General features: G+C 39.7%; 1 protein-coding gene across 4 annotated transcripts in view; it reads right to left on the reverse strand.

Annotated features, from left to right (window-relative positions):
* The window catches only part of KIF26A (kinesin family member 26A), a 111,141-nt gene that overhangs the window by 58,836 nt on the left and 29,332 nt on the right, over window positions 1–22,973 (reverse strand). For 3 of the 4 annotated variants that reach the window (XM_075614948.1, XM_075614946.1, XM_075614947.1), the window contains exon 3: window positions 12,140–12,655. In XM_075614948.1, coding sequence (XP_075471063.1) covers window positions 12,140–12,655 — 516 coding nt within the window. The remainder of the gene's footprint in view (window positions 1–12,139; window positions 12,656–22,973) is intronic. The other variant, XM_075614949.1, reaches the window with a different exon arrangement.

Genomic DNA, 22,973 nt, shown 5'->3' on the forward strand with positions numbered 1-22,973 from the left:
GTGTCCTTTGTACTGCCGTTGGGATGAATAATTATTTTGAAAGTTCCTTGTACTGTCCCAGAATATATTTGTATATACAGTAGTTATCATATCCCCTCTTAGACGCCTCTTTTCTAATGTAAATAATCTAATTTAGCTAGCCTCTCCTCATAAGTTAGATTGTCCATCCCCTTTATTAATTTTGTGGCTCTTCTCTGCATTTTCTCTAATTCCACAATGTCTTTTCTAAGGAGTGGTGCCCAAAATTGTACTCCATATTCAAGGTGTGCTCTTACTAATGCTTTATAAAGGGGATAATTATGTTTACTTCCCTTTCATCTATTGCCCTTTTAATGCAAGATTAGATCTTGTTTGCCTTTGGAGTTACTGCATGACTTTGGGCACTATTGCTAAGCCTGCTGTCTACACGTACTCCTAAATCCTTGTCTATCAAGAATTTCCCTAATTTATCCCAGTTTAATTTGTAAGTCACCTGTTTATTCTTGTTTCCCAAATGCATAATCTTACAATTATTAAACCTCATCTGCCATTTACCTGCCCATGTTTCCAGTCTCTCCAAGTCCTTCTACAAATAAATTACATTCTGCTCTGATTTTACTACCTTACACAATTTAGTGTCATCAGCAAAGATGGAGACTTTGCTCTCTATGCCAACCACAAGGTCATAAATAAACAAGTTAAAAAGCAGTGGTCCCATAGGTACTCCACTCACAACTTTAGCCCAACCTGAAAAAGTTCCATTTATGACAACCCTCTGTTGTCTATCCTTCAACCAGTCCTCAATCTCTGTGCAAATATTTTTACCGAGTCCAATTTGCTTTATTTTGTACACTAACCTCTTGTGTGAAACCGTATCAAAAGCCTTTGCAAAATCTAAGTAGACCACATCAACTGCATTACCCTCGTCTAAATACCTACTTACCTCCTCAAAGAAACAAATAAGTTTAGTTTGATATGATCTATAATTTATAAATCCATGCTGACTATTACTAATAATTTTGTTTTTCATTAGGTATTTCTGAATATTATCCAGTATTAAATCTTCAGCTAGCTTCCCCACTATTGATGCCAGGCTTACAGGTCTGTAATTCCCTAGTTGTGATCTAGCTCCCTTTTTAAATATAGGCGCAAAACTTGTTTTACGCCAATCTTGTGGTACTGAGCCTGTGATATGGAGTCCTTGAATATTAAATGTAATGGCTGCCTCAAATATAAGAAAGTAGTTTACCATACAGAAAGTGGAGGAAAGAGACACAGCACATGATTTATCAAAGGATATTGTGTAAGTCAAATAACTCATCCATAACTCCTCATATGGATTCCTATAGAACCCCCTCAGATTCTCAAAGAAAAATATCTTGATACATTACATTACAATATCTTGATACATTACATAAGTTAGCAGGTCTTTTTCATGTTGCTGGGGTTGGGCAGATCCAATGTGATCATTCTCTCTCCTAATATAGAGGTAAATGATCATTTTAATCAGCTATTGTTAGGACCTGCCATTTCGTTAAATCTTGATGTGGCTTACAGGCTTATAATGCTTTGGCCAAAGGGTTTAACTAAATGACAATTTTTCAAGAAAATATATAGGTATTTCTCTATGTATTTTTGTAATATTGGATGTAACTTTGGGCTTTTCTATCTAATGTTGTATACATTAATGATCAAAATAATAATATGAAAAGTGCCTCTCGGTTTTAAATCTGCAGTTCCTGGATAGTACTGGAATTGGAACATATTAAATGGGACGCAATTCTTTGGTGCCACTTAAGGTTTTTCATCAAAACGTTATGTTTAGGTGGTATCGTATCACTGTGCCTTTAATCAGCTCAGTTGGTAGCAGAACAGACTGTTACTGTTATGTTTCAATTAGAGGTGTGCAAACGTTATCACGTGGTTGCTCTTTTTGAGTTGCAAAAAGAAGCTGCGTGTGAGTCAGAGCTTTAGGCCAATGTGCTTTGCAGTTTCGTGTAATATGCTAATTTGTTAAATTCTCTAAAATCGCTAGATTCCCTTGCGAATTTCTCTATGCTGCTTGATTTGCTTAGTACTTAGACCACGGGTGCTCAACCCCAGTCCTCAAGCTTCCCCCCCCCCCCCAACAGGTCTGGTTTTCAGGATATCCCTGCTTCAGCACAGGTGGCTCAATCAGCCCCTGCTTCAGCACAGGTGGCTCAATCAGCCCCTGCTTTAGCACAGGTGGCTCAATCAGAGACTCTATCGATGGAGCCTCTGATTGAGCCACCTGTACTGAAGATGGGATATGCTGAAAACCTGACCTGTTGTGGGGGACGGGAGGGAGGCTTGAGGACTGGAGTTAACCATCCTGGGTTTAGACTATAAACTCGGCACCCACAGCATGTTTTGCTCACTGTTTGGCGATATTTCGCTGAAAGCGTACTAAATTGGTGACATTACCTAGCCTTTTGAGGCTTGGCGAGATGTTTGGCAAGGAATAGCATGTTTCGGGGAAAGAATTAATTTTGCAAATGAATTTTAGGCAGTTTTCACATCTCCAGTTTCAATGTCAGCGAGACCTGAAACACAGGGCTTTGCTACTAAAATCATAACTGCATCAGCTAAGTACTGACCCTTCCACTGCCAGGTGTGCTAACAATGAATTGGTTTGCAATGTGTTGCCAATAGAGAAGGGCAAACATTTTTTTTGCGGATCTGGAACCGCCTCACATCGTCCGGTTCCTTAGGTCAGCAGATTTCCGCAAATCAGTCTCAAAAAGGGCGATTCGTCTTTTCCGTATTTTTTTTTTAATCACCGACAATCCCATACACGCATTCCCCAATCCGCGTTTTAATCCAAACCCCGGGGATTCTGAATCTGCGACTTGGATTGTTAAAATCCACCAGCGGATTGCACACAATGACGGTTTTTGATCTGCATGGATTGAAACTGGATCAATCCGTCAACGGATTTTACACCGCGGAACGGATTTTGAATGGGAAGCTCGGAAACGGATCTTGACCGTTCACCCCATCGTTGCAGGTTCCTCTGGCAGTAATGGCATAATAATATATTGTTATATACACTATTGTTATAACAATATATCACGCATAGTTCTGATACTACGCATCTGGCAATTATCAACTAATCCAAAGCATAACATCATAAATATGTCTCCTGGATGCTCTTCCTGAAATGGTTTGGGATTTTTGTCATTCTTTTTAGACTAATATGAAAGTTTTCAAGCTACAAAGAAAAATAGTTTGGCTCTAACCAGTAATGTACCCAAGAAATGTCCAACCGCAGTGATGAACTCACCACTCTGTGTATTAAGTCTGATTCCTTGCAGGCAACCAGATGCTCCCATACAAAATATGTGTTCTTAAAAGCCCTTTTCCATTCAATCATATATTCACTAAATAGACGTTTTTTACTTTGGGATTTAAAGGTGTACTTACTGGATCAATTTTTATTTTTACACTCTGCAATCACTTTTCCTTTATTCTCCCAATCAAATGTTTTGTTGAGAAATTAACTTTTTTGGGGGGGGGGTGCGTAAAATTAAAATGTTAAGGACAGTAATCATGTTGACCTTACTTGTTTTATAACTCCACTTTGATGAATTCTTAAACATTGGTTCTCCGTTCCATATGCGACCCAACTATCCCCTACCTAAAAACAGCTTTTATTATATATTACGTTTTTTGTTAATGTGATTTTTACATTTTACGTCCAATTTAAAAAAAAAATGTTTTCTAAGTCTAAACCGTGGTGGAAGTATTCATAAAAAGTACTGGTGCCGCCCAGGTGTACAAAATCCTTATTAACAGAGGGACAACATGTTATACAGCATTTTGAAAAGATGTATGGTATACTTATTTAGAGCATGGAAATATTTTTATAACTGACTTTTTTTTTTTTTTACAAAAATGTGGATATTTAGGTTGCAAATTAAAAAATGCTAGTTGACATGATAAAAGCTACTTGTTATACATTAGATAAGGGGTGGCTAACTCCAGTGCTCAAGGGCTACCAACAGGTCAGGTTTTTTGGATATCCCTGCTTCAGCACAGGTGGCTCAATCAGTGGCTCAGTCTTTGACTGTCCATAAAACCTGACCTGTTGGGGGATCTTGAAGACTGGAGTTGAGAACCCCTGCATGAATTACTAAGCAATAGTACAACAAATAGTAAAAAAAAAAAAAAGGTGGTAAGTCGCTGAGTGCCTTCACTTGATTGCTAAGTGTGATAAGAATAGAATAAAGAATAAAGGGGGCAGACTCGCATAACTCTGGTGCCGGGTAGCAACCTCCGATCCGGTGTTAGCTGCTTCTGACTTGCATAGCTGTCAATGTGCAATCAGGTGCAATACCTCACATCGGAGATTGATGGCGAAAGTTGGCAATGAATGGGCAGGCCCAAAAATAAAACCTTCAACACAATGCAATCTGCAGGGCACCATTACCTGACAGCTTCCCCCTCTTAGTGCACCCTAAACACAACAAGATCAAGACATCCAGAGATTATATTTGGCTGCTTAATGGGAAGTACTGCTGATGGGTGAACTAAGGGAATGCAAAATGAAGAGGCAATTTGGATAATTGATTTTGATCTATTCTTCTTTAGCTATGTTTCTCCATAAAAGTGATTTCCACTATCTGACTGAATAGCTTAAAATACCAGTTTTCATAGCTACCATCCTGCACTCCTGATTTAAATGTTAAAGCCTTCTCATACATTATTTATGCACTATTATGTTCGTCTGCCGTTTGCTCTCAAGGAAAAGGCAAATTATTCCGAAGCCAAAATAAGAGGCATTGTGGCCTTTAATCTTTGCTAATGGATTAGTGGAGTTAATTACTTCAGGTTTTCTCATGCAGTCTTGACAAAATTGCACGACTTTCTAAGACTGAAGAAAATACAATATATTATAGTATTACCGCTTAACCCCCTTATAACGCTGCGCTTGGGGTCCAAAGAATCACAGCGCGTTATAAGCGGATCGCGTTAGAAATAATGTACAATTGTAAGCATTGCACAATAAAGTATTTAAGATACCAATAATCGTGTTGTAAAGTATTCATAAATACGAAAATTGGGAGCCTCGCTTGCATCGCGTTATAGGCGGATTCGCGTTGTAACGGATCGCGCTATAACGGGGTTGAGCTGTATAATGAAGAAATTACCAACATGAATACAACTTGCACCCTATCATTACATAGGAAAGACACATTATTTTTTAATTCAATGTTATAGTAAATATGTTGAGCGTAGGTTCGTTTGGCCATGAGTCAGTTAAGCAGGTACTATTCAGCGGCCAAAATGCCTTTGACACAAAGGGTTACTGAGATATAGCTTGGGCACATAAAGAGAAAGTTATAAATACTACTTGCCATACAATTAAAAGCAATCTACAATTACACAATCAATGACGTCTTTACAAAGAAGCAAGAACTGTACATGAACTAACTTCCAGAATATCTTCCACTCGGAGAAATAATTCTGAGCCTGGCTTCAGTTATTGATTCTCAATAACACAGGGAAATGACCTCATCTTAAATCCTCGACTTCTATTTACATGCTTAATAATCTTCCTATTGATTATTGTGACTGTGCTCTAATTATAAATCCATTATCAGACCCACACTGAGATGAAATCAATAATCTACATAAATGGAAAAGAGCCTTAAAATATAGGTTTGAACCTAGTGCAGCAAACACTATGATACCATACTTCCATGGGTTATTCACAACATTTCAATTGATTCGCTTCTTTATCAAGTCAATTCCTTCCCATCCACTATCTTAATGTATTGCCCAGTGTTAAGTGGCAGTGACCCATATATGTTTTTTTGGGGGGCACTATTGGCTTTCATTGTCTACTTTTTGTCTTTATCCTTGGTAGACACTTTATTGTGAAACGCTACATAAGTTTTCATCCTGGAAAACCATTTTTTGCAGGGCTTTGAGGTAATGGCTGCATTGTCAACCTTGAATTCTGCAGCTTCACAGCTGTCTATGAACCCCTACTTCATGGGGGGGCCAATCTGCCGTCCTCTAGGGCCACCAACAAGTCAAGTATTAGGGATATCCCTGTTTCAGCACAGGTGGCTCAATCAGTGACTCAGTCCTCATGACTGTGCTGAAGCGGGGATATCCTGAAAACCTGACCTCTTGGTGGCCCTTGAGGACTGGAGTTGGCTGCCCCTGCCCTTCTTGAACCAGACAATTTATTGGCGCCTTGTTTGGATTAGGTCATTATGAAAGTTTGCTATCAATAGGCTTGGATACAAAAAGTCATTGGTCCACTTGTCCAGCCAAGGGGGGCGAGTAGCAAAAACTGTGATTATTGTGTTTTTTTTAAGTCCATGCTGCAAGGTATTGTGGGGCATCCTTCTGAAGGCACCCTAGTGATTGACAGCTATGCCACCCACACTGTGTGTATCTGCGGTGCATTTTGGTGCCTTTTTATATGCCCCTCCCCGAGAAAGTCATGCTCCTGGAACTTCTCAGGCTTCATTAGAGATAGTTCTATTCCTGCAGTTCTGTCCTCAAAGACAATGGTAAGAGCAAGGGTTGTAATCGAGGGGGGGTCTGTGTGATCATTGTGGAGATAGGAGGTTGTGTGATCGTTGCGGCGGGAGCGTTGTGTAATAATTGGGGGGAAAGGAGGGGATGTATGATATTAAGGCAGTCATTTATAGTGTTTTATGTATACCTTGTTGTGGACAAGTGACGTTCTTACTTGTATTGTATGTCTTTATTTATATAGCACCATAAATATACATAGCGCTTCACAGTACTAATACATGTTCTAATCATATAAATAACAAATAATATAAATAACAGGTCATGGGAATAAGTGCTTCAGACATAAGAGTAACATTAAGGAAGAGGAGTCCCTGCTCCGAGGAGCTTACAATCTAATTGGTAGGTAGGACAACGGTAGAAGGGTAGGGTAGGAGACAGTAGGAGGGAATTCTAGTAAGTGCGTCTGCAGGGGGCCAAGCTTTATGTATCATGTGTCCGGGATTATCAACAGTGCTATTCATATGCTTCTTTAAGCAAATGTGTCTTAAGGTTGGTCTTAAAGGTGGACAGAGAGGGTGCTAGTCGGGTATTGAGGGGAAGGGCATTCCAGAGGTGCGGGGCAATCAGTGAGATTTACTTGACTAGTAAATGTCAGTGGTACTGTCCCAGCCCTGCCAATGGGTTTCCCAATAATATCCCCTACTCCCTCCTATTCTGTTATATCTTGTTCTTCTCAATACCTTCCAAAAAGAAACATCTTCCAATTGCTGCTCCCAGATGAGTGATTTCCTTGTAAATTGCTACATCCTACATTAGATGGGAAATTCCTCCAAAAGTGACATCCGATTATACATTCCAAGATATACTCAAGCGTTGTATTGGGAATGGCAGGAGTGACAGAGTTTGCTGAAAGCAAATTTTCTTTTCTGATTGCGATCACGGTATCTACTTCTCCTGCAATCACACTTCCACTGATATTACTTTTGTTATAGCATCAAATTCAAACGAAAAGCTCTGGATGAGATTGTACTCTATTTCACTGTGAGGGTTTTTATGTACTCCAATATATACATTATCTGTTTTTATGTAATGCATGATGCATTTATTCAGGAATAGTCAGTCATTATTTTTCATTACAGTCAATGTATTTTCATGTTGCCATTTCTAAAGAATACATTTATGTGTATCTATGCGTACATATCCTAGACGCTGCAATGCCGGCTCACAATATACCTCCTAAATCTTCTCTTACAAACAGTAAAACCAATTTACTTTGCTCTCACACTGAATGCTTTTTATAAAAGTAACATGAGTAGCGTGTCAGTGATTGACTTAAGAGCAGCTAACTTTTGCAGAGCATAATGGTATTTTGTATTTATAATTTGAGATGTCGTGGTCACCCACATCCAATTTTCTGTTCTCAATATTATAGACTCCTCCGGTCATCCAATTAAGATGTGTAACCTTTGACATTTCCTATTCCGGCACCGCGGCTCTACTGAAATATTCATTGCCTCATTAAGGATCGCTAAACAACACCAGATGTTAAGCACCAAAACATAACGAAAAACAGATTCGGAACAAAGCATCTTCTCCGCCCCGATGAAAAAGGGTGAATCAAAGATTGATCTGATGAAATGAGATGTGTCTCCGGGAACGTGTGTGCCGTGTTCAATTATAATTGTTTTCAGAACGAAAACTTATCTTAAAAAGTTTAACTTGCACTAAAGATTTTGTGGCGGATAAGTTTGCTGCTTTATTTGGTGTTAGCTATTGGAATGTTACTTCTCTGCTGTTGTAATTTTACATGGTGGAAGAGGCAATACCAGTGTTTATTTATTTGTTTATTTTTAACATATGGTTGAAGCAGGGGGTCTACTGAGCCGAACTCGGTTAATTTCAGCTCCAGGGACCCCCTGCTTCTGGAGATACAGAGCTCCCATTGTGGGTGCCGGTATCCGCTCCGGCTAGCCGGGCTCATATAATGGCGGAGTTTCAAGGCTCCCATGCCCTGACGGCCAATAGGAAGCCGTGACGTCATCCAGTGCAGCTTCCTATTAACCCGCGTGACGCGGGAGCTTTAAACTTTGCTGAAATACCAGCACCCCCTTTTGGAGGTCTGTATCTCGGGAAGCAGGGGGGTCGCCAGAGCTGAAATTAATGGGGTTCATCCCCGGAGACCCAATGTTTCAAACCAATGTAAAAAATAATAATATAAAATTATTAATTAATATATAATATATAATTAATTAATATATAATTTTCTTGGTGCAGGAAGAACTTGCTTTGTCTCCTTTGTATGTGAATTTTATAGTATAAATATAACATAAATATATAATATGCCATTTAAAACTGTGGCCAAAATGATTGGCCCTTGTTTAAATCATTTTAAATCTTGCGATACAACGTTGTACAACAACTTTTATGGCCCTTCCACTAATATTTACAACCCTTGTCTGCTGCCACATTAGAAGTGTTCAAAGTCTGGTGAGGAATGGTTGATGTAGGGTAGGTTTTAGAGGAGCAATCCAAGAGGACGTTTTTTTGTATTGCTTTTTTATTTGTTTACATATGGTTGATGCAGAAGATCTCTGGAGCTGAACCCTGTTAATGTCACCTCCAGGAACCCCCTGCGTCCAGTGATACAGACCTCCAAATGGGGTGCCAGTCTTTTATACAAGTTTAAAGCTCCCGCGTCCCACGGGCCAATCGGAAGCCGCAAGGGATGATGTCACAGCTTCCTATTGGCGTGCAGGATCTTAGAGCTTTGAAAAGTGGCCATTATGTATACCCCAGCTAGTGAGCAGGAGTGGCTACCGGCACCCCCTCGGGAGGTTTGAATCTCCGGAAGCAGGGGGTCCCCAGAGCTGAAATCAATGGGGTTCTGCTCCGGAGACCCCCTGCTTCAATTCTATGTAACAAAAAAGAAAAAAGGAATGCATACTGATGTGGAACATAAACTGAAAGGGCTAACAGCAATGTCCAAGCAAGTCATATGTTGTGCATCATTTTGCATTGACATTACACCCAAAGTACATAACTTCTTCCTGTTTTCTTCACCTAACCTGCTCATCTCCCATCCATAATAAAAGCTTGGTCATCACCAATTCTGTACTCCCCCCCCCCCCCCCTCCACTCCCCACTTCAGGGACCATCTTTACTTATGCCCCCTTAACTCTCAGCACCATGCCACACCTGCTACCGCCAAAACCATTCTTCTAATATTTAACTCCGTTACCATCTCTATCTTCCTTTTGTCATTTTGCTCCAAACTACTGGAGCCACTTTCGTTCAACTGCACAGTGGGCTGCCTCTGCCGCCTCTGCTGCCTCTGCTCTGACTCCATTGGCAATACCATCGACACACTAAACACTCAGCAAAGTCTGCACTCATCAAAGTTGCTAATGATGTATTAACAGATGATGTTTTCCCCTTTGATTTAACGCCTTTGCTGTCCTTCCCTGCATCCTCTAATCCAGCGGTGGGCCATTCCAGTCCTCAAGGGCCACCAACAGGTATCTGCTTCAGCACAGGCGGCTCAATCTGTGGCTCAGTCTTCGAGTAGCCCTTGAGGACTGGAGTTGCCACTGCTGCTCTAATCCAATGGCTATTGTGTCACTGCTCCTCCCCCTGTATCTGGTCTCTCCTTACGTTTTACCTTCACTCAACCTTGCATTGTATAATATCACTCTGTTGAGCTCCATAGAGATAAGAGACCTATGTACTAAGTTGAATGGATGTCCCAAAAGGTCCAAAATGGAGCACAGCAGTAGCAAGGAGTAGGGCCACAAACCAGAAAAAGACTCTTTGACAAAGGGACTTGTTCCCGAAACGCGTCAGAGTTACCCTGTACCCCTCACTTGTTATGGAATAAACAATTTTTTAACCCCTTTTTTTGGTTTGTGGCCCCAATCCTTGCTACTGCTGTGCTCCGTTTTGGACCTTTTGGGACATCCATTCAACCTACCTTGCTGACGTGAGGCACGCATCACCCAGGGACAAGCTGCTGTATTGTGAGTACTTACCTGTTCACTCCATATGGTCATGTTAGTTTTGCAGGCTGTTTTATGGGGAGGGTAGGCATGTCCATTATGGTATATATATAGGTCTGTCACCACCCCATTGACACCTATGCATTGTTTTTTCTGACTGGAGTTTAGACAAACAGGTTTCAAGAAAGTCTCACATAGCTCTGATTATAGCTGATTCCCAATGGGTGATTCACAAGCGAACATTATTACACTGATGTTATGGTGTAATTGAGCCCTGATTCTGTGACTGGTTCCCTCAAACCTTACGACCTATTTACTAAGCTTTTTTTGGTACAAGATTGGTGCGCAGAAATCTAATTACGCTCGTGCGCCCCTATGTACTAACCTGACATTTGTAAAAATATATATATATTTCTTTGTGTTGGCGTACAAGTGCTCATGTTACTAAAAAGGAATGTTTCTGGGCGCCATAAAAAAGGAGAGAGTGCGTCAAAATCATACACCAAGTTCACCTATAAAAAGACTGTTGGTATTGTTAGCGCAGAATAAAATTGCTATGTATCAACCAAAAATATGTAATTATATAGGTTAACTATGTATTTTTTTCACAAGATGACTATTATAAATAATATTTATTTTATGTTATTCAAATGTTTTACCAGGAAGTAATACATTGAGAGTTACCTCTCGTTTTCAAGTATGTCCTGGGCACAGAGTTATGATGACAGATACATCGTTCCACGTTATATTTACAGTTGGGGACAGACAATTAATAGTTATAAACAAGGTTAAAATGTGAGGCAGCTGAAGTCTTGAAACAACTTAAACTAGAGTCAGCATTGAGAGTCTCTGGTGGGTTGATGTTACACTATTCATTAATATTTTCTAATACTTGTTATAAATACAAATAAAATCCATTCTTTTGTTTTATTTCAATTGTATTAATCAGCTACTTAACATGATGCAATGTGTCAAAAATCATACAAATGATACAGTGCCCATGTTATGAAGATTTCTGCCGCTTTCTAGCACAGGCATTTTCACACTGTTCTGCACTCAACTCTTCCCCCAGAATAGTACTCAAAGTAGAGAATAAAGGGAGAGATGATTCTTTAAACCATGGATTTGGAACTGTTTCATTTTGTGCAAAGCTTCTTATATCACGCATAGTTAGTTGTGCTGAGACTAAAGTCCCGTAGACACGGCAGATTGTTTTAGCGCAAATAAAAAAGGAAAAGATGGTGCAAAAGAAGTGTAAAACTTAAAACATCGCTTTAGAATATGTGCACCAGACATTCCCCAATGTGAAAACTGGTAAACACAGGACAGAAACCCAGCAAAGTGCTTTGATTCGTTAAAGGAGAGGCGCAAAATGAACAATTTTGTCCAAAATTGCCTGTATACATACTGCAGCCCCACAAACTGTTCTAACTTTTTATTTTTTATCATTTTGGTAATGCTTTTGTAAAATACAAAATTCCTTGCATCTCAATGTCTCAATATTTCATTTCTAATTTAATTACATTTGAAAACAGTCTACTAATAATGTTTCATAGATTTCACTAGTTCGCATGGTTTTTCAATGACAATGTTACTCAAGGCGCTTGGGTTAAGAAGACAGTTTAGGACATACTTGCATTCTGCATACTTACTAAGCTGGCTGGCGGAAGAAAGCTATTCACTCTGGAGATACTCCACATACCCTCTAGGTATTGTTGGGCCTGAATGGTTACAGAACTCAAAGCTCCACCAAGATTGCCGGGAGCCACCGTTACTTGAACGCTGGAGTTAGGAAAGCTGCCAGCTCCTTGGGGCCATCCAAGTCCCTTCTTTCTCTCTGTCCCAGGGAAAAGAGTTGTTGATTTTCCAGACGGTCTACCCACCTGCCCAGTAATCATCAGCAATTCCTTCTGTGATGACACAGCGACCATGTTCTGGGATGACAGCCTGGGTATGACACTAGCCACCGGCACAGAGCTTTGGGGGTGATCACGGGTTTCCTGGAAGCCGGCTTGGTTAAGGACTTGGATCATCTGAACCGCTTCCTGCTTTAGCTGATTCAGGTGAGTTGCACAAGTGTCGCATCGGCTTTCTCCTTCATTCCTGCTTTTCTGCAAATAGTCAGGCACTTGGAGCTTGTCGAAAATTAAAGCTGAAAATTGTGGATTCTGGAAAATAAAAGACGAAAAACAATTAGTCGGGTGGGACACAGAGAAAAAAAAATATCAACTTGTTGATAAGCAACCTTTAAATAATCCCATATTTAAGAAACACCAAAAATATGGCCAGGAATCAGATATGTACTGCAAGCAATAAAACGGGTCGCTGTTTCTCTCTTTTTGTCCCATTCCACATCCTGCGCTGATCATTAGCCCCCTCCCAATTTCTACACCTGCTCTCTTGCATCCCACCTGTTCCTCCTCTTTCCTCGTCTGGTGTAATATGTGCTCTGACAATACTTCCTTAATACTCACACCTAGTTTGAATTGGTTGTAAGATTCAATTTGAGAGAATGCAGAGGCTACATATTAACCCTTTCTAATTAAATATAGGGGGTTGCAGATGTATTTCTTCTAAGGAACCCCAAAAGCTAACAGTACCACTGACCTAACGCTGTCCGTGTTCTACAGACTTGTTAGACTACAACTAAGGACTGCACATAACCCATTTTGAATAATCTACCTATTTGTCAATTTTGACCCTGGAGATGACATAAACGTGATAAAATGAGAGGCCGGGTTATTGGTCTGTCTTTTCTGCATTCACATGTAAGTCCTCAGTATGGTTGCTTTGATCTATACAGTGGGCGTAGAGAGGATTTTACAGGTCAGCTTTAAATATTCCGGGAGTGCAGGAATTTTTCCTGTGTTGGAATTTTGATGGGTATTTGCAGGAGAGTATTTAAACTGCTGAACCAGATTTTATAACCATGTTTTTATAGTTGTACTGTAGCTGTTCTTCTCCTGCTGCTTGTTGATGGACCAGCTGTGCTCAGAGATTACTTTGTTGTGTTTCCACTCAATGTGACAAAACACCTGGCTAGCGGATGGGCGTGAAGGTTAAAGGAAACACACACCACTGTTAAAAAGATTAGACCTAATTAAACTTAAAAGTGAAGCCTGCGCCGTTAAAATGGTTTTATTGTCATATGGTAGACCTTTGTTTTCAGAGAGTCACCACCTAAGGGGGACAAGGATTACGGATACGGACTCTCCTGCTATGAAGGAGGAAATCAAAGCCAAGTGCAAATAAAAGAACTGCGACCTCACACGAAAATAAGTGACCTACACAGAGGACCTAGGAGGTGATAGGACATGAAGACAGCAAAGCATTTTTGGCTGACTGATACGGAAGACGATTCTGCAGAACTCTTAATGTTGGAAATGCAGCAAAGAAGGCTGGGGAGCCGTGCTGGTCCTTTCTTCCATGTAGTAATGAGGGAGGGAGAGACAGTAGGGGGTATGATACCTTTTATTGGACCAACAAGTAGTTGATATGTTACAAGCTTTCAAAACTGCAATGAAGGACCCTGAGAGGTTGGAAAGCTTGTAACATATCAACTACTTGTTGGTCCAATAAAAGGCATCATACCCCCTCCTCCCTCTCCCTCTCCCTGCTGTGTTACTGCATGTTGGAAATATATGGATAGGTAAAGCAAAAAGTTGACCTAATTACACAAAACAAACACCAGATTTTTAATCTCCAGTGAGAGACATCCAGAGCATTTCCCAACCATTAGAAATCTGCATTTCTATTAATATCACCATCTCTAAGTCTAATCACACTGATAGTTCCCAATTTACCAGTTTTATAAAAAAAAAAAAAGCCCAAATCCCAATACTGTTGCACTCAACAATTTAACATTTTGTCTCCCATTGTTACCATTTGCCGCTTAACAAAAGTCTAATTGAATACTATTCAATAACAGATACAAACAGATCTGCAATACGTACTGCTTTTGTTTAGATGCCTATGTATGTAGATGTGGAGTAAATGACTCAACCCCTCACTAAAGGTTTCTAGAAAAACGTGGAGTTTCAGCAAACATGATTTCACATTTTATTTCTCAAAATTAGAAAAGTATATTTCAATGTCTGAATACATGAAAGGGCCGATAACCTGCCCCCCAAAAATGTTTTAACAATGAGTAAGTACTGTAGAACAGCACTTCTTTACAGGGGACCATTCAATGAACTGATACAAGTGTAAGAAAATAACGTTACATTCTAGAGGGGAGCCCCTACCCTAAAGAGCTTACAGTCTAAGCTGCATGTTGGGACACATGAAAACAGAATGATGGACATGGCAGGAGTGAAACTAGTATGGTTCACCTTGGCATGGTTTGCTGGCTTATAAACAACAAAACAGGTAGCGCTAACCGCAATGTGTGTGGTGTAGTAACTATTACCTTATATATTAATTAAAACTATACATAAGGGGCTGCCTAGGACACAAAGCCTGACCCCCTGGTCAGGAAAACAGTATGGACAGGGAATAGTTCCGTGGGCGCCTATAAAATTTTACCACTATAAAGGATATACGAAAACCAAGCCTGTTGGTTGTGAAGATTGTTGATCCTCACGGTGGGCTTGAAAACAAAGAGAAAGCACAACACATAGCGTAATACTGTTGAAACATTAAACAAACAACATATAAGACAACATATAACAGCTGAATACTGAAATGGTATTTTTAGGACAATAAAATCATTTAATAACAATTAATATTTACTATAATGCACAATTTGCATGGACATATAGATTTAAGCAATTAAAAATCTGAATAGGTGGTTCAACTGCTCCGTAGCACCAATGTTGATGATAGCAATGCTTACTCACCAGATGGAATACCCCTGAGGAAGAGAGCAGATCGCTCTTGAAACGCGTAGGGTGGAGGTTCAAGCCCCGCACACATTGGTGTAGTACCCCCCGTACATCGGTGAATCAACGTGAGCTGCCAGCTAACCATCTCTTATAGCCGCCGACGAGTTGAACCAGCTGTTGCGGTTTCCCATTATTCAAGCGCCCTGCTTGGCGCCCTGCAGGAGTACCAGCTGACAAGTTGCGTCCACGAGCGGATAGAGACGCCAGCTAGCAGTGAGCAGCAGATAGACTAGCTCACGGTGGTCCGTGGCTGACATCGTGCTGAATCAGCTGCAGCTGAGTTCCATCTGCTCAGACGTGCTTCCTGGAGCTGCAGGAGTCCCTGCTGATGAGCTGCACCCACGAGCCGACAGAGACGCCAGCTAAGCAGAGAGCAGCACACAGATGAGAGGGGATACTCTCTAAAATATCCACTGCCTGCAAACCTATTCCATCTGGTGAGTAGGCATTGCTATCATCAACATTGGTGCTACGGAGCAGTTGAACCACCTATTCAGATTTTTAATTGCTTAAATCTATATGTCCATGCAAATTGTGCATTATAGTAAATATTAATTGTTATTAAATGATTTTATTGTCCTAAAAATACCATTTCAGTATTCAGCTGTTATATGTTGTCTTATATGTTGTTTGTTTAATGTTTCAACAGTATTACGCTATGTGTTGTGCTTTCTCTTTGTTTTCAAGCCCACCGTGAGGATCAACAATCTTCACAACCAACAGGCTTGGTTTTCGTATATCCTTTATAGTGGTAAAATTTTATAGGCGCCCACGGAACTATTCCCTGTCCATGGTTTGCTGGCTTATAACGCTTTGGCCACATTTTTTTTAACTAAATGACCCTTACTTATGAGAAGAAAAACAGATAAGTATTTAACTATATAATTTCTTATATTTGGATGTAGAATTGGGGCTTTTTGTCTTTCAAAGCTAGTAATGTCTGCATAGCGGAGGGGTTTATTTACATTATTTACGCTTGTCTGCAGTAATGCACACAACCCTTGTAAAATCAGAACGCAAACCCACAACACCATATATATGTGTGTCAAAAAGACTGGTTGGACATCTTTTTAGAAAGGAAAGGAATACAGGGATATACCAAATAAGTAAACATGGGAAGAATGTTGATCCAGGGATTAATCCGATTGCCAATTCTTGGAGTCAAGAAGGAATTTATTTTTCCCCTTAATCAGGTTTTTTGTTTGCCTTCCTTTGGATCAATAAGTAAATATAGATATAGGATAACGTATCTGTTGTCTAAATTTAGCATAGGTTGAACTTGATGGACGTACGTCTTTTTTCAACCTCATCTACTATGTAACTATGTAACTGCTACTGGGAGTGTGACCTCATGTACACAACAACATAAAAGTCTCGGTGTTACATCCAATGTGACAAATTATATAGTTAAATACTTATCTGTTTCTCTTCTCATAAGTAAGGGTCATTTAGGCAAATTCTTTGCCCAAAGTATTTTGAATCCTGTAACCACACCAAGGTATTTCCTTTTTTACATGCAGTATTGGGGATTTTTATCTTTTATAGCCTGCACTAATATCCTGTATAATGTGCAAACCACTACAGCCATGAAAAGGCCAAAAGCACACATTCAGCTGGTGAATACACAGGCCAAAACTCAGTTCCAACGGGCCAGCATTGTAATTATTCAATGCTTGCCAACCACCCTGCGACACTGGCCAGAGAGAAGCCAAAATGATCACACTTTATTGCAGGGATACTACTGGTTTATAGAGCGTTCACAGATAAAAGTGTGCAGGGGAGCACTTAGCAAGCAACTCATATCAAGGCAGCGCATGGATTTCTGAAAGAGTTTACGATGCATTTTGAATGGGTGACAAACGCGGCACAAAAGACAAAGAATACAGTGAGCAAAAGTGATTACTGAGTGAATTCAAGCATTAATTACTAGGACACAATCCCTGAGAGGGACAGATATGTACAAGGCGGTATGTGTTCAGTTACTTGCTGAGGTTCTGCTTTGGAAGAACAACAAATGGAGCTCGTTGTTACATAGGAGGACTCAAGGAGGAATGTTTGAAATGACAAGAAGCTAATGCATGTGTCACCCCTGTGTATCCTCAATCTTCTGTTTCAATACAATTTCTGATCAAAGAAACCTGCTAAAAATACACATATTTGTGTAACCATGGTTAAGCTTAAAAAAAGTTTACAGGACACGTTGTATTATGACAAGTTAATGTCTGCTGTACGTTTAAATATACTTCTGAGTTTACATTGTTCAATTTTAATCGTAATTTCCATTAGAAAGTATGAATTATAATCTGCATCAAATTATGATCTGTAACCGCATAAAAAGTACCGCAGATAGTAGAAAAAATAAGTATATTCACAAAATTTAAGGCACGCACTACTTTGAGAAACAAGTAATCTTTAAGTGCAGATGTACCCAGGAATATCGCCTCCGCTGCCGCGGTGTTGTTGAATATACTTTTCCATTTAATCATGTAAAAACTCTGTAATATTAATTGCACAACCAACATATCAGCCTTAAATGTGTGCAAAAATAATATCAATTGCAAATGGGTAACATGTATCTATCTTATTTCTATCCTTTATGTAACCCGTATCGTCTGCATGCTCATACAGCATAATAAGTGTTTTTTGTCCACATTGGCATTATAGTGGACCAATCAAAATATCGACATGAAAAACAATGCAGGGGTTTATATACACCGAGACACGTAAGTAGTGTTACACATGGTTAATCTGTTTTCTCCTATGGATTGTTGTACAGATACCCCAGATTTAATAGCTGTGGTATCTGTTCAGCGGGTTCAAAAAAACATTAAACCCTAAACTTTTTCAAAATAATCTAAACAGCTTTTATGTTTTATTTCTTCTTAGAGTAAATAAATATACCACTGGTGGTGCATTTGCATGTCTCAGACAGGTCTGCAACCCTGTCTTTCCCCATTATCGCTTAGCAAACAGTGCTTCCCCTGCAGCCTGGGATTCTGGGTAATGACGTGCAAATTAGTGCACAGTGTCACTCTTTACTTACTTTCAGCACTGCTTGGGTTAAAGAAGTGCAAAGCCAGTAAACCTATCCACAGATAGCTTTTTCAACCTTTGGGTCTCAGTGCGAGGTTGGTTGCTGGTTATGCAACGTGAAGTTGGTACATGGGTACAACCAGACAGTACAAAACAAAAAATCTCCACCATACAGTGTACAGTAAATAAAAATACTACTTGTGGTGCACTTGTATGTCTCAGGCCATGCGTATAGTGCCCAATATTTGATTTTTCAAGGTCTGTCTCCTCATGTGACAGCGCCTCAACCAATCAAATGCCAGAAAGCCCGCGCCGCCGCCGCAAAGCGAAATATAACTTTCGCTAGCATCGACGGTTGACGTCACCCGTCCCGTCGCGGGCACTATACGCGCGGCCTCAGACTGGTCTCCAACCCTGTCCTTCTCCATTATCTCTTGTCAAACAGTGCTTCCACTGGAGCAAGGGATTCTGGGTATTTAATCATGTTATCAACGCCATTAGATAATAAAAAAAAACTGTTCCTATGAGAAACAAACAGCAGCTGTTTTATACTGTGCCACCGCTATAATGCTGCTACTGCATTAAATAAAAAATATATTGTTTATCCTATATACATGTGGTATCAATAAACTATGATTTTATTTTACCTTTACAAGTCTACATTAACACTCCAGGAAATAGAAATGATTACCTAATTCTACACTGGTGAGAAAAGTTGAATGTGGTATCATAGCTACTTGGGCGTCTGGTAAAGCCAAAACTCATCACAAGATAAGAAGAAAGAAAACATCTGGTATCTCACTTAGGAGGTTGGATTCAATGAAATAATACATACATAGCTTTGTAACTCTATCTTCTCAGGGAGACTCTGTCCACAGTGTGTAGAAATAATGAAAGCTACACTTCTAGCAATCACCCTTACTATCTAGCAGAAGCATTCCAATCCTAAACTTCCAGGCTTCAGAACTACACCTTAATTGCAAAGCTAATTCTCATGCTGTTATCATATTTTATCAGTGGTTAAATTACTGTATTTTGCCCTGGTGTGTGATGATCTGAGATGATCCGTGATCACCCATTTGCCGCAAAGAGGTTAAAAATTGTGATTTTATGCTTTTTTCTCATACTACAAATTGATCAATATCAATTAATTTTCCTGCTATCTCCCATAGCCCCCTCATAGAGATATTTAATATATAAAGTATGGTTATGTATTGTAAACACAGAAAAAGTAACCATGGGAGACAAATAATGCTTGTTCTATTCTACATGGAACAAACAGAGTAATTAATACAATTTCCTCATTTTATTTCCATGTGAGATGTAGACCTGTGATATATTATATTAATGTTCTAAGACAGAGGGGCCAGGGACTTGTTTAGGGGTTCTTTATATGAAGAGTTTATGATGCCTTTGGGAATCTCCCCAATAATATATCAGGCATAATATATCAGGCATAATATATCAGGCATAATATAGAGAGAAACGGTACAAACTGGGGAGAAGCACATCAAAGAAAATAATTAAGTAGAAATAGCGGTGTTAGTCCAGTTGTGATACTGAAGTACTCATTTATTCTGCATTATTAGCTGATACCTAAAATTCTTCTATACCCCTTCTGCCTCAGATTGTTATATTGGATTTTATGTCTGTGTTAAACTCATGGAATGTTTTGTAAATTAGTATAGCTCGAACTGAGGAAGAAGGAGCTCTCGAAAGCTTGTCTAATAATATCAATTGTTTGTCCAAATATAAGTACTTCGGTATTAGGTAATAACATTTTTTATTTGGACTGACAATTGATATTATTGTCCAAATATAAAAAAGGTATCACCTAATACTGGCATGCTCATCAAAGTTAATCAATCATTAGGAGAAGGGAGGCCCTAATGTGAAAAGGTCACACACTACGGGACTTACCCACTAAAGTGGCAAAAAGGGATGTTTTCTGATGAAATTCCCCATTAAAGTCAATGGAGGATTTGACCAAAAATGGCCCAATCACTGCTTTGTCAGATATGTATGTATGTATGTCTTTTTATATATATAGCGCCATTACTGTACATAGTGCTTCACAGCAGTAATACATGTGACAATCATATAAATAACAAATAATACAAATAACAGATCATGGGAATAAGTGCTTCAGACATAAAAGTGACATTTAGGAAAAGGAGTCCCTGCTCCGAAGAGCTTACAATCTAATTGGTAGGTAGGAAGATCGCAAAGAGACAGTAGGAAAGTGTTCTGGTATGTGTGTCTGCAAGGGGCCAAGGTTTATGTATCAGGTGAATAGTATTAGCTACAGAGCTACTCAAATGCTTCCATAAGCATAATAAGCCTCTGAGTAGTATTTCGGGAGACTTACAGTACAATGAGAGTAGGCATACTGTATATGTGAGTGCAGTGATTAACACAAAATGTGTTCAAGGGAAAATAGGAATTCGAAGCATGCCACGTTTTAGCTTCCACAATTGCCTTTAAACTGCAATCATCCTAAATCTGCAGTCTTTATGTTCTTGCATATTTTCACATGGAGTGGAACACAGTTTAGTAACGTGGTAAAATCTTCTTTCTCGTTATCAACTAATAACAATGTATCAATTTAGCAACTTATAACACCAATAAATGTATGTGAATGGTCTGAGCTGCTTTAATCATTTCGCACCCCGGGCAGATGACTATGCAGTGAATTGGCTACACAAGGGGACTTAAACATATGTCTGGATTGCAAGTGGCCATGACTTTGGCCTGTATCCTTTCACCCTGGCTAGACATACACATTTAAAAAAAATGAATGTTTTTGTAAATAAAGAATTATAGTTGTGCCATGTGCACTCTATGAAATGCACATAAAAAGCTTCCTCCCTCACCCTTCATACATTTAAATGCTCACTTCCAGTTCCTGTTCATTTCAATGTACTTTTGTGGCCCACTTTAAGGTTAAAGCAATAGACTTGTGTCGTAGAGATGAGTCTTGTCCTCGGAATGTGTGATACAGCAGAGGCAGGAAGCTCGTAATCTGATTTATTTACATTTCACACTCTGTCAGCACCCAGAGCTTCATCTCTTCTGTTACTGCTTCCTTTCCTGTTATCTGGCCCAATAGACCAGGGGTGCTGAAGTTGGGATATCCTGAAAACCTGACCTGTTGGGAGGAGGGGGGGGCGAGGACTGGAGTTGAGCACGCCTGCCTTAAAGGAGGGACAAGGTCAAAAACATTACTGTTTCTTTTACCCATTCACTACCAAAGGGCAGGGCAACTCATTGCTGGCCCACTGTGGCAGTAAAGGGGTTAAAATACATTATGTAACAGGGGTGGGAAACTACAGTCCTCAAGGGCCTCCATCAGGTCAGGTTTTGTAGGATATCATTGCTTCAGCACAGTTGGCTCAGTCTGTGGTGAAGTAGGGATATCCTGAAAACCTAACCTGTTGGTGGACCTTGAGGACTGGAGTTGCCGACCCCTGGTCTATAAGTTTGTCTGACTGATTGAGCCCCCTGTGCTGAAGCAGGGACTGATTGAACCACCTGTGCTGAAGGTAGGATATCCTGAAAGCCTGACCTGTTGGGGACCCTTGCAGTGAATGGGCTGCCAGCCTGAGATCTAAGAATATCCAAACATCATCTATTTGTAATGCAACAGGACACAGTACAGACCTGTGTTACACATCCGAGGACATAAAGCTGGTGAATACGCCTTTGGTATCACAGCCATGTGTTTGCAGGCTCCAGTGGCATCAAATGGGAATCAAGAAATCCTTTATGGCTAATGAAGAAGGGTAACTTACCTATAATGATGGTGAATGATATGGCTCCTTACTATGTGACTACATTTTTAATTATGTTTTGGTCCTTTACATTTTTCGATGCCAGGCGGCTGCTAACCTTAACAGAACAGATATCTTCCTTAAAAGCACCCTCCCTATATACAACAGATTGTAAGCTCTTCAGGGCAGGAACAATTCAGAGTTGTTTTTAAAAAAATGCTACAAGTATTTTCTCATAGTACCGAACTGATTTATTTATTTATTTTAAACTTGATTGGTCTGCAGCTTTAATAAGTGAGGTTTGGAAATCAGCTTTCAAGATCACTCAAGTCTCTGCTTCAGAGCGGTAATGACAATTGCAATGTAACCATATGGCAGAGAGACTTAGCTGAACTAGTGTAAGAATCAAAGACACAACACAATGTGCGGTGTGATCCTTCAGCAGCTACCAAGTAGATACAGGCAGGTCACAGATTCCACCAGCTTCCTTGAGCACCGATGCTAGACAATGCCAGCGTAGCTGCAATACTGGATATTTTATTTTCCAAGTTGTTCTGTAGTGTGTTATTAACATGTTACATAGCACAGTGATCAACTTGAGATGTTTTTTATGGAATGGAGCTAGAATATTGTACATTAAATATAAGATTGAGATGGTGAGCTATTAATGTTGGACTTGTTAAATTACATTGCTGATTTAAATGTAGTATTGTATCATAAACTAGCTACCCCTGAACCCTTCAGTGTAATAGCAGCATGTTTAAAATTCCTCTATAAATGAAGATGATGATGAAATAAAG

The sequence above is a fragment of the Ascaphus truei genome, chromosome 9, assembly GCF_040206685.1.
Source record: "Ascaphus truei isolate aAscTru1 chromosome 9, aAscTru1.hap1, whole genome shotgun sequence".
Classification (NCBI taxonomy): domain Eukaryota; kingdom Metazoa; phylum Chordata; class Amphibia; order Anura; family Ascaphidae; genus Ascaphus; species Ascaphus truei.